The 17,599-nt window shown below is 39.3% G+C and overlaps 2 protein-coding genes across 2 annotated transcripts in view; one reads left to right on the top strand and one right to left on the bottom strand.

Annotated features, from left to right (window-relative positions):
• Positions 1–3,406, bottom strand: part of htr3b (5-hydroxytryptamine (serotonin) receptor 3B) — a 10,269-nt gene extending 6,863 nt beyond the window's left edge. Inside the window, exons 1-4 of the mRNA XM_032533192.1 lie at positions 3,112–3,406; positions 2,077–2,240; positions 1,560–1,604; positions 675–784 (exon numbers count right to left, since the gene is read on the bottom strand). Coding sequence (XP_032389083.1) covers positions 675–784; positions 1,560–1,604; positions 2,077–2,240; positions 3,112–3,145 — 353 coding nt within the window. The 5' untranslated portion in view covers positions 3,146–3,406. The remainder of the gene's footprint in view (positions 1–674; positions 785–1,559; positions 1,605–2,076; positions 2,241–3,111) is intronic.
• Positions 3,407–4,385: 979 nt separating this feature from the next.
• usp28 (ubiquitin specific peptidase 28) overlaps positions 4,386–17,599 on the top strand; it is a gene marked incomplete at its 3' end in the record, with an annotated part of 25,858 nt that continues 12,644 nt past the window's right edge. Inside the window, exons 1-14 of the mRNA XM_032534321.1 lie at positions 4,386–4,574; positions 6,328–6,405; positions 8,255–8,375; positions 9,537–9,624; positions 9,981–10,143; positions 12,765–12,851; positions 13,376–13,513; positions 14,849–14,916; positions 15,019–15,095; positions 15,182–15,330; positions 15,435–15,562; positions 16,379–16,474; positions 16,558–16,731; positions 17,246–17,445. Of these exons, the coding sequence (XP_032390212.1) occupies positions 4,530–4,574; positions 6,328–6,405; positions 8,255–8,375; positions 9,537–9,624; positions 9,981–10,143; positions 12,765–12,851; positions 13,376–13,513; positions 14,849–14,916; positions 15,019–15,095; positions 15,182–15,330; positions 15,435–15,562; positions 16,379–16,474; positions 16,558–16,731; positions 17,246–17,445 (1,612 nt within the window). The remainder of the gene's footprint in view (positions 4,575–6,327; positions 6,406–8,254; positions 8,376–9,536; positions 9,625–9,980; positions 10,144–12,764; positions 12,852–13,375; positions 13,514–14,848; positions 14,917–15,018; positions 15,096–15,181; positions 15,331–15,434; positions 15,563–16,378; positions 16,475–16,557; positions 16,732–17,245; positions 17,446–17,599) is intronic.

Here is a 17,599-nt window from a genome sequence, read left to right as displayed (position 1 = left end):
TCTAGCTAGCTGTCTGGATTTACCCAGCAGAGTTCTGAGGAGCAGTTAACCATAGTCCTCATAAATCGAGTTTAAAATTCCAACACAAAGAAAGAGAGATTTTGTGGCCGGGTTGGATCAGTGGGTAGAGCAGGTGCACGTATGCAGGGAGGTTTATGCCTTGACGCGGAGGTCCAGGGTTGTGTGATTTCCTGCATGTCTTCCCCCTCTCTCTCACCTAGCTGTCCTATCAAATAAAGGCGGAAAAGCCCAAAAAAGAATCTTTAAAATAACCAAAAACAATCCCGGAGGTGGAACCTGGTGGATATTGACTAGTCCAAGTGCTGTGAATGATCACATGTTTATCACAAGTGGTCTCCGTGGAATTCAAATTTACTTTTGATTCGATTTAATATGACTTCACCTTGTATCACCTTTGGGCAATTGCAACACCAATCACAAATAGGTAGGACAGAAGCAGAGCAGAGGACATAATAAGGAGGAAGATTGAGACCTATCCGCATTCTACAAAAAAATAACACTTCCTGAGCGGGCTCGGTAGATGATTGCACATTTAATGCAGATATGGCACACTGATTAACAAGAACATTGTAAAATGGCACTGCATATTAAAAAGGTTGTCCTGCTGTAGACTGAGACTAAAACGTTTTAGGATCATTTGAGTAAGTTCTTACAATTCACTGACGATAACATCAGGTATCCAGATGGCATCAGATGACAGGGAGATCTCATTGATGCCATCAAACTCCTCTGGGTCCCAAACCAGGAACTCATCTGTCCAGATCTGAAAACAGAGAAGGAGGTTTGTGCTAAAAACGTGTATGGAAATGTATGGAAATGGGAAGCAAATATTTACCAACACATTTAAACCAAAGCTTAAACTTAACTTTGTTACTAAAATGAATTGTGTATTAGAATAATTCACACATACTGGGATATTGCTGTTAAATTCCCAAGGCTTTCAGCATATTCTAAAGAAATTCAGAATACCCACGGTATTACATAAATTGTTTATTGCTCACAGTAGAAGTCGGTCACTGAGGAGGTAGCTTCTTGTCCTCGGGTCAAAATTTGATCCATTTGCAAAAAGCTTCCATCTCATAAATTTGGGCAAAGTTAAATAAATGATCAGTTTACTACTTGTGTTTAACTTGTTTTGTTTTTATTCAATTTTATTAGCCTGGATGCTAGCCAAACTTGTAAGTCAGAAGTTCATATTCTGAGTAGAATCTGAATATTACCATGTCAGGCTAAAATTCTATAGCATTTGGAAGAAAAAAAAACAATAAAAGAACATTGAAAAAAGTGACAAAAATGTTGGAAAAAAATTTGAAAACGTACTAACACAACTAATACATTGGGGAAAGCTTCAAAAACAACAACAACAAATGACAAAAACATTAATATAAGCCACAAAAAAAAGTTGACCAGGAAAGTTTTGACGTGAAGACAACACAAGGGTGGATTTGGAAGACATTGATTTTATGGATGAGCGATATGCTGGTTTTCCGGAAGCTTTACGGCGAGAAACCAAGAGGAAACCTGAGAGGCCAACCTACCTGTCTGTACCAAATACTTGTAGTTATGCTCTGGGTCTTGCCATCCTGCGAAAAGGAGAAAGTCTTAATGTTACTTTTTAATAATACTTGTTTTATATTTATGTTAAGACTTTGTGGACTTTGAGGATATCGGATCTTTTCTAACAGAATTTCAGCAGCAGCGTGCTCTTTCCCTCAGCAGTAAGCTTCACCAACAAGGCCCGGACCCCCAATGACACTGACTCTTTACCCCCATCTCTAGTCACTGCACTTGCACTAACCTTATTCTGCACTTTTTTAAATTTAATCTGTTTATTGATCCCCAATGGGGAAATTACTTTACATCTGCCCATTGCATATACTATATATTCTTTGGAAATGTTGCACTCAATCCGTTCAGCCTTTTTCTCATGCAACATTTACTATGCATATCATTGTTTTTTCTCTTTGTTTATGTAGTATGCTCCTAGGCAAATTCCTGCTACTTACTGTGGCAATAAAACCTTTTCTGATTCTGATAATAGCATTGTTTGCATACCACGTCAAGGACAGACTGCAGTATGAGATCTATGTAGATTGTGGTAGGACTGGTCCAGTTGTGAACAGGTCGAACGCCGCAGTCATATTTCCTGAGGAGGGTCCTGGTCAGCTGGTTCAGAGTTGATCTCTTTGGCTTCTCCGGCACACATTCAGCCAGATGAGCTGAAAAGAAAAGATAAATTAGCAGCTGGGCAACGTGTGGCCATGGGGCCCCCCCGATCCGCTGGGGGGGGGGGGCAATTTGTTTGTGGTAATTTGATTGAATGCTAATTGGTTTAGTCATACTTTGTGTACCATCTAAGCACAAAACAGAAACGATCCAGGAGGGGGAGAGCAGGGGCCCCTCAGCGCAGTTTTACCCAGTTAGTTCAGCCTCGCTAAAAGTTTGAGGGATCAATCAATCACTTTTATTTGTAATGTGACATCAATGTACAATTCCAGTGAAATGTGATCACATCAGCTCCTTAAACTTGTCCATGATTTATCATGAAGCAGAACGATGCATCAGTGGCTCTATACAATGCAAACTTGTGCATATTGATTGTAAATGCAGGTCTTATTGATAAACTTATCACATTTTTACAATGACAGACATGTGTGTTTTTATAGCTTTACAGTTCTTAAGCTTTTCATGTAATAAAATTAATCCATTTGCTTACATTGGTGGTTGTGGTGCCTTAGGACACCAGTGATTAAGAGGATACAATAACTTTTCTTTAACAAGGCATTCAGTAGTGCATGTGTCACACAAGAAAATGTTACAAACTTCACGATCACACTACTGAATTTGTGAGAAACTGGTCGTTAAACTAACGGACTGTAAGTAAAATTAGTAAAGTCATAATGCTGTCACACTCCAAAGAGCAAACAATGATCTTGGAGACATCTGAAAACTTTATAGCTGGCCTAATTATGATGGATATTTTCCCAAAGGACAAATCTTTGGAACAAATCCCTTAAGATTATTTTTGAATTTAAAAATGAATAGGTCATACTAGAAATGTAATTTATTTAGCCAAAAAGAGCATCTTACCTGACAACAACAGCATCAACCAAATGAGAAACATCAAGACAAAAAAAAAAATCAACCTTTAAGATGGTATTATCCAATTGTCATATCAAAGCATCCACTCTGTTAACACAAAAATATCCACAGTTTCACAGAGAAGAAAAGAGAAGCGGTACTCTGTGCAGGGGAAGAACAATGAGCAGGGAAGTGCAGACATTTTGGTCACACTGATATTGATTTTCCACTGGCCGGGTAAGGTGATACATAACTCCCTGAAGGTTTGTTCAGTGCCAGCGTACTAGTGTACTTACTTACCTGTTAATGTCCAGGTTTGTTAACCCATCCAAGAACACCAAATAGAGCATGGCATGATGCTTGATTGCATGATGCTATCTTTGACTTTATATTTTTGATATTTTATACTGTTATATTCTTATATTTTTTTGTCACTACACTAGACAGTCACTACACTTTATATCTTGACTTTATATTTTTGATATTTTATACTGTTATATTTTATACTGTTATATTCTTATATTTTTTTGTGTCAACACTGCAAAGGGATTGCTTTAATCTCGTTGCACAAGTACCGTGTACTTGTGTATAATGACAATAAAGGCATTCTATTCTATTCTTGATCCTTTTAAAAGACTCTAAAGACACAAAAGATGAGGATGATGGGATGATGCACGGGACATGTAGAACATTTCCATCAGATGTAATGATGCAGCCATAAGAAAACACCAACTTATCTTGGGGTTTAAATATTTCACTCATAAATCATAAAGTCAATGGGAAAAGTATAGCGCCAACCCCCAATGTATTTTCATATGTCTTGGGGCACCAACAAGGACAATAACAATAGCCAAAATACTGTTATGTAACAAATAGAACAAATGTAGCACAGATATAAATTAAAAGAAGTGCAAGTTCCACAGGATTAGTAATTAGCAGCAGTTTTTGTAGTGTCTTGTAAGTGGCTAGTGCTGAGTGTAGCCTATGCATGTGTGTGAGCGTATGGGTTTGTATAAAGGAAGTTCTCATGGCTCGTGCACTGTGTGAGAAGGGTTAATTACAGTCCAGACATTTTGGAGGAAGAGGTTAGAGAGTCCAGCATCCTGCCAGCCTGATGTAAGAAACAGTCTGGTAGGCCACAGCACTCGAGTAAATGTATTTAGTAACATTCCACCACTCATATGGTTTAAAATCTGTCACAGAGACAGGAAATATTGTATTACATTCAAAACTGTCCCGTCACGTTGTGTGAGCGCGCGCGCGTTAACTTTGGGGCTCGTTCTCGTGCACTCGCGGGTTGTGACAGGTGAGCGCGCGCAGCTGCCCGGTCGCTCTCTGCGTTTGACAGATGGAGTTGGTCTGACTTGGAGTCAGGGCTGAAGCGTTTGGTTAAAACAGGAAGAAAGTGACGTCTTTTTGTATCTGCAATGAGAGGTGAACAGACTGAAAATGGAGAAAACTCAACGAACTCGGTGAGCGCAAAGGATGATGGAACCGGTATTAACATAACAAGTGACATGTTTGCATCGGAATGGCCGAGGAACTAACACTAACACTAACCCCTCTGTTGTGCGAAGCCCAAACCTGTAGTCTACTAAAAATAACAATTTGTGTCAACGTTTTAGCTAACCACTGGGTAGAAAAGAAAACCTTTCAACATTATGATCATTTTTAATTTTGACGTCTGAATTCGGCACACAGAAAATACACCAAACTGTTCATGTGTCAGTACAATTAAAACTTTGGATATGAATTGGGCTACTTGTCCCACAATCGTATTATAATGATGTGGTTGATTAGCTAACGCTAGCTAACTATTTGTAAAAGCTTACAAAAGCTTAAATCAAATGTAGCTTTTGCCTCTTTGCTCGCTAAATCTCTGGCATTTGCTGGTCTCATAGGGCGCAGGGCCTATCAGTGCCATATTGAAGTCAATAGCCTACAAATACATGCTATAAAAGATTTCATTTCTCTTTGACCATGTGGTATTGTAGAGTTTAGCATTTCCACTTTTCAGTAGGCTATTTGGCGCTTTCGCCGGCTATTGCTTTTTAGGCCGTTGTAGTTGCTATCCCAGCAGACATTGACACAAACGTCTAATGATGTTATGTACTAAAGGTAAAATGTTCACATACAGTAGCACTTCTGTGGTGTTGTTATACTGTTTGTTTGCATCTGGACATAGGAAGTGTGTGTGTTTGTTGTATGTCTGTGTGAGAAAAAGAGAGAGAGAAGGTCTGATGGTATGGTGAGTGGAATGATAACAGAAGCCTATGCTATCCTGTCAGTAGCCTAAATAGAGGCTAACTAGGGTCTCAGATAGCCCCTAGACTCCATATAAGTCTGGTCAGCAGTGCTCTTGTGTGTGTGTGTGTGTGTGTGTGTGTGTGGTGTGGTGTGTGTGTGTGTGTGTGTGTGTGTGTGTGTGTGTGTGTGTGTGTGTGTGTGACTGACACAGAGAGAGACACCCTGTCATGTCCACCTGCTGTTGGGGCTTTATATAGTGCCTCTGACTCAGAAGACTTATTTTGTTTATTTTTATTATCTATGAAGTCAAAACATATGACAGTCTTGAGAGTGTGTGTTAACACTTTTTTGGATAATGGGATGTTTGGTGGAGTGGCACATAATTGGTTGCCTCAATATATTTTGTAAGTTTACTTTAAAGGAAACAGTCGGCTAAAATTAGTTTATTCAACATGTCTCCTCCACCAAGGGTACACTTGTTAAAAAAGAATGTGACAATTCATAGTTTAGGAGGGCAGGGGGACCAAATGGGTCTCGATTTCTTCCCAACAACAGTACGTGGTTCAATCTATGTGCTGGTTAACACAAGGGTTAAACACTGGCAACACTGGCTAGTTCAACCATTTGAAATGGTACAGCTACCTTTTATGGAAAAGCAGTGGAAGAAATTAGGACAAATTGCCAAACAAATATACAAAAAATAATATATATATATATATATATATATATATACACACACACACACACACACACACACACACACACACACACACAATATATATACCCAGTACCCAAAACATATCCCACTTATGGTCCAGTTTTGCTCATTTGGTCAGCCCAAATTGGAGTCAAATGCCAGTCCATCACTAACCCAAACTATGCGAGTGCTGCCAAGAACACCTTGGCTGACACCCTGCATGAAGGATCATAAGCTTAAGCTTAACTAATGTTTTCCCTTTGTCCAATCCTTTCCCTCAGCAGAGTAAAATCCTGATGAACCAGCTAATGGAGATCACTGGCATCCAGGACCCACAGATTCTCTACAGAGCCTTGAATGTAAGACCTAAGCTCTCATTGTCAGCTTTTAGGATCCCTGACATTGTGTGATAAGACAAAGGATGATGTCTCCCTTGCGTGTACTATGAGGTTATTTTTGCCACAATGCAAGCCAGTGAACCTTTATAAAGCAAGTGGAACATAATTACAACATTGTGATTTTCCAAATACTAAACGCTACAACCATTTTAAGACAGACAACTGTGTCATTACACAGTTTCAAAATGACCAAAAGGATTTTTTGGTGGATCTGTTTGCTATAAATATGCTATAAGATTACTTATTGTTACTAAGATTATTTACAGTATACTGATTACCATCCAACCCCAATTTAGTTCAGTTGCAGTTGGACAGTAACAAGGCCTATCCTCTACTCCCTACCTTGAGGAAATGAATTATGTTTACAGGACATTTTGGAAATAAGTAATCAGATTTGATCAGCGCATGTAAATGAAGTAAAGATTGTTTAAATCAAAATGGCTAAGGATGCATCTGTAGCAATGCTCTGTGAAGCTCTAAAGCTCAATGTTAAGACAACCAAATCAGCAAGTTTAAGTGGCTTTTTGAGCAGCTGTGGTGTATTACATGTAAACAGAGGATGTTGTAAGAGAAAAAGGTCTTTGGTGACTGACGTTGTATGTCATGTTATTGTTATGTCATGCGTTATTACAATCCATCATGTGGAGGACGGAATGTCTACACTAGTGCTGCAACTAACGGTTATTTTCTTGATTAATCAATGACTAATTTGGTCTATAAAATATCAGAAAAAAGGGATTGGTGTGTGGATTTCCCAAAGCACAAGACCACGTCCTCAAATGTCTCGTTTTGTCCACAACTCAAAGATATTTAGTTTACCGTCACAGAGGAGTGAAGAAACTAGAAAATATTCACATTAAAGAAGCTGGAATCACAGCATTATGACCTTGTCTTTTCATAAAAAATGACTTAAGCCGATTAATCGACTGCTAAATAGTTGCTTATTAATTTAACATTTGACAACTGATCGATTAATCTTTGCAGCTCTGATTCGTACAAAATGTCATGGGAATCCAGAAACATTCTGCTAGTTGGTTAAAAAGCATAGCCCTTGCTGTTCTTGTGTAATTAATGTTAAAGGAACACTCTTTGATTACATTAAAAGCACCCCCAGGGTGCCTTGTTTCCAGTCCAGCACACCGCTTATGTATTGAAGCACAACTGCAAATGAAAAAATCCCTAGGAGCTTGAGTTAACCGGAACCTCATAAAAGTGATAATTGACTAACAGTACCATAAACAGTCTGGCTGACTGTGGTGCAGGCATTGTCCAACCTGTTGTACCAGGGGCAGACAGAGAAACAGCAGGAGGGGGGGGCACAAGCTCTTAGAAAAAAAACTAGACATTTTTGTCTACTGCTGGCTTCAAACACAAACAAGGATGTTTTTTCTCTGTTACCGTAATAAATCAGCTTTTTGCGTGTACATTTTTGTATTATGTCTTATTTTCATTGACGAACTATCTAGCCATTATTTTCTCCATTAATCAGTTAGTTTGTTGGACTACAAAATGATGATCAGTGGTTCCCAAAGCCCAAGATGACATCCTCAAATGTCTTGTTTTGTCCACCAATCCAAACCTTTCAGTTTACTGTCACAGAGGAGTAAAAAACCTGAAAATATTTACATTTTAGAAGCTGGAATCAGAGATTTTTTAAAGCTTTTTTTTTAGTTTTAGTTTATTTAGTTTTGTTTGTATTTCATATGTGTCTGTTTCATACTTGCGGCCTATTGTGTTGCTAAATCTAATGCAGATACTAATAATATCCTGAATATCTGCCCTTATCTTGTCCTTGTTCCCTGTCTTTAAGGCCAGTCAGGGTGACGTCGGACATGCTGTTGGACTGCTGACAACCCAGTCTGCAGAGGTCCAGGATCCTGGAGAGCCACAGGAGTCAGGGACCTCTGCAGAGGCCTGGAAGGGCCAGAAAGGTACACTGGCAGCAAAAGAAGCGTGCACAAAATTCTTTAATGTCAAATAATTGTCATATTTAAAACATGATAATTGGTTTAAAGAAAAACAAACCAGCCAGAGTGTTTTTTCCCTATCCCAGAATAGATAGCCAGACCATACTCCAGTGCTGACACACGCTATGGAGAAAGGTCTGGCAATACGAGACTTGTTTGTTAGTAATAAAAGTATTGTTATAGAGACAGAACGCATCGCGTCATACTCTGAAAGCGTAGTGTCAGGATCCCAAAGTCTTTCCATTCTCCCTGCTGCTTCCTCACGTTGGAATGTCGACAAGGAAGAGTAGATTTAGTTAACAGAAGAAAAGAATAATTATGTTCCAAAGAGCTATGCGCTCTGTCATGCCCCATATGTGAAAATTGAACTTGAAACTGTTTAACTAGACCCTGAAGAAGGCCGTTTCTGCGTGGGTTGTTACTCAGCTCAATTTTAGCATGTACTAACAATTTTCAACATGAAATAATAACCATCTAAAAAAGGCTTTTTTAACATTCTGCCAGAAGAGTACCTTTCTTCTTTTTTGAACGTTTGTGTTCCCTTCCAAGAGGCAGCACCATTATTTGCTTGAACTTTTGAGCCCTCCAGACCTTTTCTTTTCTGATTGAACTAGAATTGTGGGTTCAATGCAATTTTATTTATAGTATCAATTCATAACAAGAGTTATCTCAAGACACTATACAGATAGACCACACACCAGAATTTACAAGGACCCAACAGTTCTAGTAGTCTCCTCCAGAGCAAGCAACAGTGCGACAGTGGCAGGGAAAAACTTCCTTTTAGGAAGAAACCTCGGTCAGACCCAGGCTCTTGGTAGGCGGTGTCTGACAGGCCGGTTGGGGTTAGAATTAAGAGTGGCAATAACAAAAATAGAAAAAATTAGTAGTTTGTAGCAGTTCTTTGTAGTAGTTCATGGCATAGCAGGACGCTGTGCGGCATTACAAGGAACAGCAGGACGTAGCAGGACGTAGCAGGGCACTGCAGTGTAGCAGTTGAACATGGCATCACAGAACATGGAGCGGGACCAAGGCGACAGCTGCTACCCTGATTTTGGAGCCTCTCTGATCCAAGGGAACATGCTGGGGAAAAAAGAGTTGTTGGTTGACACTTTGTTGTTTCTTCAGGACTTCCTAAAGATGAACTGCAGACCGCCATAGAACTCAGCCTACAGGAATCCCACAATGCCCAGGAAGAGGAGAGAGAATTTAATAGGTAGAAGAGAACCTGCTTTTTCTAAAACCCTTCTTTGTTACTGGTGACTGTGATTGTTTTTATTTAATTTATTGCTGACTGACATGGAGATTAGTAAGAAATTGGAAACAGTAACTTCTACCTGCTAAAGATAAACATGTTAACATTTTTATTATGAAGTAAGCATACCAGGCATTTGCTTCTGTCTTTCAATTCAGTTTGTGTTTTCCTGAGAGACTTTAAATGGATTTTACCTTTCACCTATAAAGGTCTTATTAATCAACCTTTACACAGGACAGGGAGTCTAACTAAGTCAACCTGTGTTTAATACAGTTGTCAGTTCAATGCTTGGAAATGGGTAATTGAATGTCCTGCAGGGCTCTGGAGGCCAGCGCAGAGGAGAATGCAGCGAGAATGAAGAGGAAGAGATGTGAAGCCCAGAGTGAGATGTGCAGCCCTGCGGACTGGATCCGGCAGGACGACTGGCCCGTGGGCATTCGCAATGTTGGCAACACCTGCTGGTTCAGTGCTGTCATCCAGGTGAGGATCAGTGTGTAAATAGTTACATCAAAATGATGAGGATGTACTAAGTTTTGACGCATATGGACAGAGGACTACATGTTTGCTTGCTTTCCTTTTTGTTTTCTTCTTCTTACCTCTGTGCATAGTCTCACATTACCAGACCTTCCCCTATAGCTCAGTGGAGGAAGGTCTGGCTTGCCCACACAGCATTCCGGGATGGGAAAAAACTTGCTTTGGTTTATTGGCATTTCTTTAAACCAATCACAATCGCCTTGGCCACGGTGCCGCTGCAAAATAGCCTCAGGAAGGAACTTGTTTTGATGGAACATGTGTACGTTCAAAGGTTGTTGGATGTGTAACACAACACTCAGATTGGACAGATAGTCTAGCTAGCTGTCTGGATTTACCCTGCAGAGATCTGAGGACCAGGTAACCATAGTCCAGCACAAATACACCGGAGTTTAAAATTACAACACAAAGAAAGCGGAAGATAACGGACATCTGGCCGAAAAGAAGGACATCCCTCAATCCCTCAAATAGACTACTCTCTGCATAATAGTAGTAGTGTTCTTTAATGTGGGATAGGCAATTTTGAATGTATGACACTTGAATAAAAGTATTCTTAACACAGCTGCACAGTGCACACCTAGCACATAGTTTGTGAAGTGCACTAAGCTCTGTCTAAATGTCCACCTGTTCTAACAGTGTCCCACATCCTTTGCTGCTAAAACTTTAAATAGCCATCGCACTTGGCTCAAGAAATATTTATAGACTTGAGTTTCCCTTGCAATATATCTAACTTTAGTCTGTCAGAGGTGGTGTACCTTGTATTCAGTCAGCAAAGGTTTGCTTTTTTGGCTTTCACTAATTTCTTTGACATAATTCCAACCATTTCGACTTTAAAATAAGTGCACGTGTGGTTAATTTATAAGTAAACTCATGTATTTTTGTTAAACTGCTTCTAAATGATATCCCCCATGTGTTCAATACCAGACATGTTTTCAAACAGCAGTAACACTGTGACAGCAGAGAGATCTCCCTTCCATCTCACATTTTCACCGACTCTACACCATCTTAATAGAGTTATTAGAAACATCGGGAAGAATAGAAAAAGGTGTGGGCATATTCCTGCTAAATGAGTACATGCAGTTTCTCTCTGTGCTGCTAACTCTATTACAGGTCCATTCCAGACTGAATTTAGTCAGGCCTAAGCTATCAGGTGGCCGGCTGAAACTGGAGCTTTCATTGAGACGTGCAGGCTGTGTGGAAGCTGTGTGGATAATTAAATAGCGAGTGATGTGATGATGGATCGAGCAGTGGACTTCCTAGTATGAGCTTGAAATGGACAGGAGAGGAGACGCTAATTGTTTGTCTCTGTTGAACTCCAATATGCCTCAACACCGATTTTTAAGTCAATCCCCTGAAGGACAGGAGTTATTATCTGGGAAAAGAAATGTGGCGGGGGCGGGGGGGGGTGTTGCAGTGTTGTTTGCATACAAATGGAGTTCAAATGATACCCTTTGGTTTGTTTTTTTCATTTTTTCATTCTTGTGTAGATACGTTTTGTTACCATTGAACTGATTGTTGTAGATTCAATAGAGCCTGACTCTTGATAAAGCAGTCTCCCCTTAAAAAGTAATTATGTTATCAGATTGAGGCTGAGTGACCACACAATTCAGTTGTCAGCTCATATTCCCTCTATTATCCTTTTGTGGTATAATTTACTGTAAAACGGAGATAGGCAGTAATAGAATTTCCTCAAATGGAAACATATATCAAGATATTCATACGCTCCACACATGACACATAAGAATAACTTGACTGATACTAATGCATTTAGTTTATCATGGGAAACACAAGCAGCTTATAACAAAGTGTGCTCGAGTATTATGTGTCAAATGAAATTAGAATACTAAAGATTTTTTTTCCAAAGGTTGCTGAGACACTAGTATCTCCTTTGTTAGACCCCTGAAAGTAAAGAAAATATGTTTTATTTTATTTTATGAATTATTATTATTATTTAAGATAATTTTGATCAAGTTGCAACCACCACAGCTGAGTGGTGAAGTCAATGCAGACCTTCCTCCACAGCGCTGCGAAGGAGGGTCTGGCTAGTCCACACAGCATTCCAGGATGGGAGAAAAACATGCTCTGGTTTATTAGTTCCCTTCAGATTCAGATTATGGTATTAGGGGACCATTAATGTCTATATAAAAGCATCCAACCATGTCATGGGACCTTTAAAGATGATTTATAATGCCAAAAACTATTATTTTAATAGCTTAGTATTCTATGCACTAAAAAGGTATGTATAAAGGCTTTAGGTTGCCCACACACTATTGGAAGCCCAGTTTAATATGCAACTTCATTTTATATTATATATGTAGTAGGGGTTCCCCGTTAAGTCTCTTTTTCAGTTAAGGGCTCCTTGGTTTAAAAAACGTTTGAAGACCCCTGCCATAGGACATTAGCTAATGTTGTAAAAATATATATAAATATTGGAATTAGACAATTATGTAGTAATTTTGGGAGGCATGACCACTGTAATCATGATCTGGCGCCTGGTGATCTCCCACATCTGACCTGGACGGGAGCGCTGCATTAATGGTCCTTGTTTTGTTGTTTGTGTCTTGTCACAGTCACTGTTCCACCTGCCCGTTTTCAGGAGGCTGGTTCTTAACTACCATCTGTCTGAGAGAATACTGGAGAAGTGTAAGAGCCACTCTGTGAGTAAACAACTGCCACACATTTGTTTGCGTAATTTCATTTGTGCAGATTAATTTTTTCTAATTCATACTAGGGCTGTACAATACATCACTTTTTGTTTTTTATCGTCACCCTGATATCAACTGGCGCTATAAACACATCGGGAAAGCCTGGGACTTATCACAAAAATCACTCAGCGATCTTTTTTGTTGTGTGTTGACAACTTTAAGGGTTAGGATTAGGGTTGGTGTTCAACTCAATGTGCAATTTGTTCAACAAAAGCAATGCAGTGGCTTCCTTTTATTTCTTTTAAATTCAACAAGCAATTTTTTTGTAATTTAGCAGAATAGTGAAAGCAGTAGAAATGCAGAACTGAGTACACTTTAATATCTGTTTATTTATTGGAAGTAATTAGTATTTTCCTCATATTGTGCAGCCCTTATATCGTCACATAAAGGAGAGATGTGATAGAGTTGTGGGGACTTTCTGCTGATATAAACATAGCAACTATGTGATGAAGATGACTCTGAGCTTGTGTTAACAGGACAAGAGGAACATAGCTTTCATGCAGGAGCTGCGCTGTCTGTTTGCTCTCATGGTGGGCTCCACTCGCAGGTTTGTGGATCCCTCTGCTGCAGTGGAGTTACTGCGAGACGCCTTCAGGACCAGCGAGGCCCAACAGGTACATCACATTTCGGTCTCAAGACAAAAATCTTAATTTCAAGGTCCGCTTAAAGTTCAGAGGCCTCCCGTTTGTCGATAAGGCTGGCTTGTTTGCCAGAATACATATCTAGCAACATGAAATCATGAACTCAAGATGCTCCTGCTTCTAATGTTTACGATGATTATAAATTCATGACAATGACTGTTGATTTAACTATTGGTTGTGTTGTTTTCTGTTTTGTTGTATGTCAAAAACTAAATTACACAGACACAGAAAAAAAAACATGAAACAAGAAACACCCCTTGAAAATGAGATGAGATGCATGTCAAGAGGTTTGTCCTGTGAACCACCAATTCATTCAATGATCGCCGGCTTTGAGGGGGTCGCACTCTGCTGTTCTGTGGAGACAATGCCCTCAGATCAAACATGCCACTTTCACTGTGTAAATTTAAATAACAGGAAATATGCTGTATGGCCACTACCATAGTGCTTCCGCTTTATATTCTTTTTACATTAAGTAAGTAAGCATAAATGTGCATAGAATATAAATATGCATTTCTGTTTCCTCTTTCTATGCTCACCCATCTCTTTTCCGTCTCGCTTATTAACGCGTTAGTGAGGCTTTTATTTATGTTTTGGGAGGATAAATACAGAGCAAGAAATTGAGCCTGAACCCAAACACGCATCATTAGTAAACCCACAAACAAACGGCATCTTGTAATGGGAGGCCGTGCGTCTAGACTGCCTTTCCAGCGTGCACACTGATGGGTTGTGAGGAGGGCAATGTTCTCGGCCAGATGTGAGATGAGGTTGAAACCTTTGGAAAAATTGACCTATAGTTAATATTTCTTTTTTGTCAATCTACTGTCTTTACTTGCCTACACGAGTTAATGCTCTTGAAGCTGTAGTGAAAATCTTGTGTATAAATTCTTTTGCCGACTTGACGCTTCTGTGAATGAGATTATCTTGGTCATATCCAACATCAAATTCAGTATTGTTCGTTATAAGTCTCAGTTATGGAGACAGTGGCACAAATGCCTCTTTTTAAGAGAATAGATTCTGTATTATCATTTATATATATTTCTTTAGATACTTAACATGATGAAATTGTATTATGCTTTTGGGATTTTTGATGTATTAAATGTTTTATTGGTTGTGGTGTCTTTTTATTGGAAAATGAGTTATATTATAATTAGTAGTAGTAGTAGTAGTAGTAGTAGTAGTAGTAGTAGTAGTAGTAGTATTAAGGTCAAGACTGACTATAGGTGACTATACTGATTCTTTGACCCTGACTCTATCCTTTACTATTGCAACTACACAGTTTATCTAATCTTATTGTTTCTAATTTTTCAGGATGTCAGTGAGTTCTCCCACAAACTGCTTGACTGGCTAGAGGATGCATTTCAGCTGGCTGCCAAAGAGTTAGTTAGATGTCAATGTCATCCATATGCATGGACTATTCTTCTTGTTTCTTTGTTTTCTAAATTGCATAAATTTAATGTTTATTGTGTTTTGACTTTCAGTAACGTGGAAGACAAACAACAAAACCCCATGGTTCAGCTTTTCTATGGTACCTTTGTGACAGAAAGAAGACAAGAGGGTATGAGTTTTGTATGAGTTTTTGTCATAGTAACAATCAATAACAATTCTGTTCTCAATCACTCACATCTGTGTGACTCTGCTTAGGTAAGACTTTGTGTAATATCGAGCAGTTTGGCCAGTACCCCCTGCAAGTCAACGGCTTCAACAACCTGGACGAATGCCTAGAAGGTGCCATGGTTGAGAAGGAGATTGAGTCACTACATTCAGATCACAGCGTCACACTTGGCCGTGAGGTAAAAAATTTCATCAACTGACACTTCAATAACACTTCTATGTATAAGGTATTTCCGGCGTTTTGATGCCTTGCTAAGACCGTCATATTTTCTCTTGGTTGCAGAGATGGTTCAAAACGTTACCACCAGTCTTGACGTTTGAACTGTCTAGATTTGAATTCAACACCCAGCTCGGTCGTCCTGAAAAGATACACAAGAAACTGGAGTTCTCACAAATAATTTATATGGACAGGTGAGCTTTGTACAGACAACAACAACCATAGATGTGCAGTACAGTAGGCATGGGGATAACTTTAAAGGACACATGTCTGCAGGACTTTCTCACAAAGATTTGCATCCAGAGCACTTAGGGTACTAATCGAAAATCATATGTATCATCATGTCTTTTTTGCAATGATTTTTAAAAATTGATTATTTTCCCTAGAATCATTATTCTTTCTTTAGTTTACCAATGATTCAACTAAATATTTTCTGTTCATACAGTACCGCTGACGGACTACATCATATACGTTTCCGGCAAAACAGAGCGAAAGCAGAAAATACATTTTATGTACTTCTTTATTTAATAAATTTGATAAATGTCTGACATCTTAGAAAACTATTGGTTTTTGGAAAGGTCTCGTAATATTTTGTATCTACAAGTGTATTATACCACACATGCCTTTGGTGTGGGAGCTCTAGGTTCAATTCCCACTGTGATACCTCAACCAATGTGTCCCTGAGCAAGACACTTAACCCCTAGTTGCTCCAGAGAATGTACAACCTCTGAAATATTGCAATTTTAAGTCGCTTTGGATAAAAGCGTCAGCTAAATGACATGTAATGTAATGAAAAGAAAATCGCAATACTCAAAACTATCAAATAGCAATACTTCTAGAATTGCATTAATGAAATTTGCAATACAAATCGAATCGGCACCCATGTATCGAATCGGGACAAAGCATTTCGTCCCAGCCCTACTAATGTAGAAAGGAAGAAAAATCAATGCTGTTTTATGTCTGTTTAAATGTTTTCACAATTGTTACACACATTGATTTTCTGTGTACAGATATCTTCACAAAAACATAGAACAGACCCATGAGAGGAGAGGAGAAGTGAAAAAACTCAAGGAGCAACTTGCAGCCCTCCAACAGAAACTTGAGTGGTAAGTTGCGTCTTAAAGCTGAGACACTACTCTATTTTATGGGAACAAATTGTTTGCTTATTGTGTCCTGGCTCTATTCACAGCTACAAAAACTATGGCTCGGGACCCACCAAGTACCCTCTGGCTGATATGCTGCAGTTTGTGCTGGAGTTTGCTACCACCAAGCCTTCAAGTGTTTCCCCAGCTGAAGATCTAAGACCAGCTTCTCCGACTCCTGCCAACCACCCTCTCAGTGAACAAGTCTCCAAAGACAACAGGTAGGCTACACCGAGGACCAGAGACCTGTACCAGACAGTGGCCAGTCATCAAAGACAAAAGCACAATAAGATCTTGTCTTCAGACTTTTACTTGCACACCATAAACAGTCAAAAACAGTGAATGGCATGTTAATCATTGTGGTTGAAGAGAGTAATATTTAGGGGTGTTGAAGTTGATCATTGTATCAATGCATTGCAAAGTCAACGTGGAGGGGAAGTTCATATATCTGGTTGAATTTGTTGATTAAAACCATTAGTTACGATATATAATAATATTGAGGATGTGATGCATTGTGATATTGATTGAAATCGTTGACAGGATAATCTAAATTGAATTGTGAGACCAGTGAAGATTCACTCCCCTAGTCTTATCAGAGCTAAAAAAAAAAGAATACTCACTGATGACACAGGTTCCTTCTTTACAAAACTAACAGTACACCATTCTGTTTGTGCAATACTGAACATATTTGACAGACCTTCAACATGTCTTTGATGCTTTTCTTGCTAACCTCAGAGAACCTGAAGACCCAGATTCATCGGAGGGCCTTGTTTCCAGTTGCCAGCGGACCCCCATATACAAGCCCTTTACCCAGTGCAGACACCCCATTGACTGCCCACCCCACCCAGCCCCACACAGCATCACTGAAGAAGAGCTGCACTTTGTTAAGACCTGCCTACAGCGATGGAGGACCGAAGTAGAGAACGACATAAATGGTAATCTTATAATACAGTGTGCAGACTTATATTGCTTTTAACACAGGTCTGTAGAAGACTTGATGTGCTTTAGCGATCTAAGCATTATGGGCTCTGACAAAGGCACGTCCTCTGCTGCAATTCTTCTCCCAAGTGTTCACAACAACAACAACAA

The sequence above is a fragment of the Etheostoma spectabile genome, chromosome 13 (assembly GCF_008692095.1).
Source record: "Etheostoma spectabile isolate EspeVRDwgs_2016 chromosome 13, UIUC_Espe_1.0, whole genome shotgun sequence".
NCBI classification, from domain to species: Eukaryota; Metazoa; Chordata; class Actinopteri; order Perciformes; family Percidae; genus Etheostoma; species Etheostoma spectabile.
Note: the sequence above shows the minus strand (reverse complement) of the source record. Positions and strands in the feature narration are given on the sequence as shown.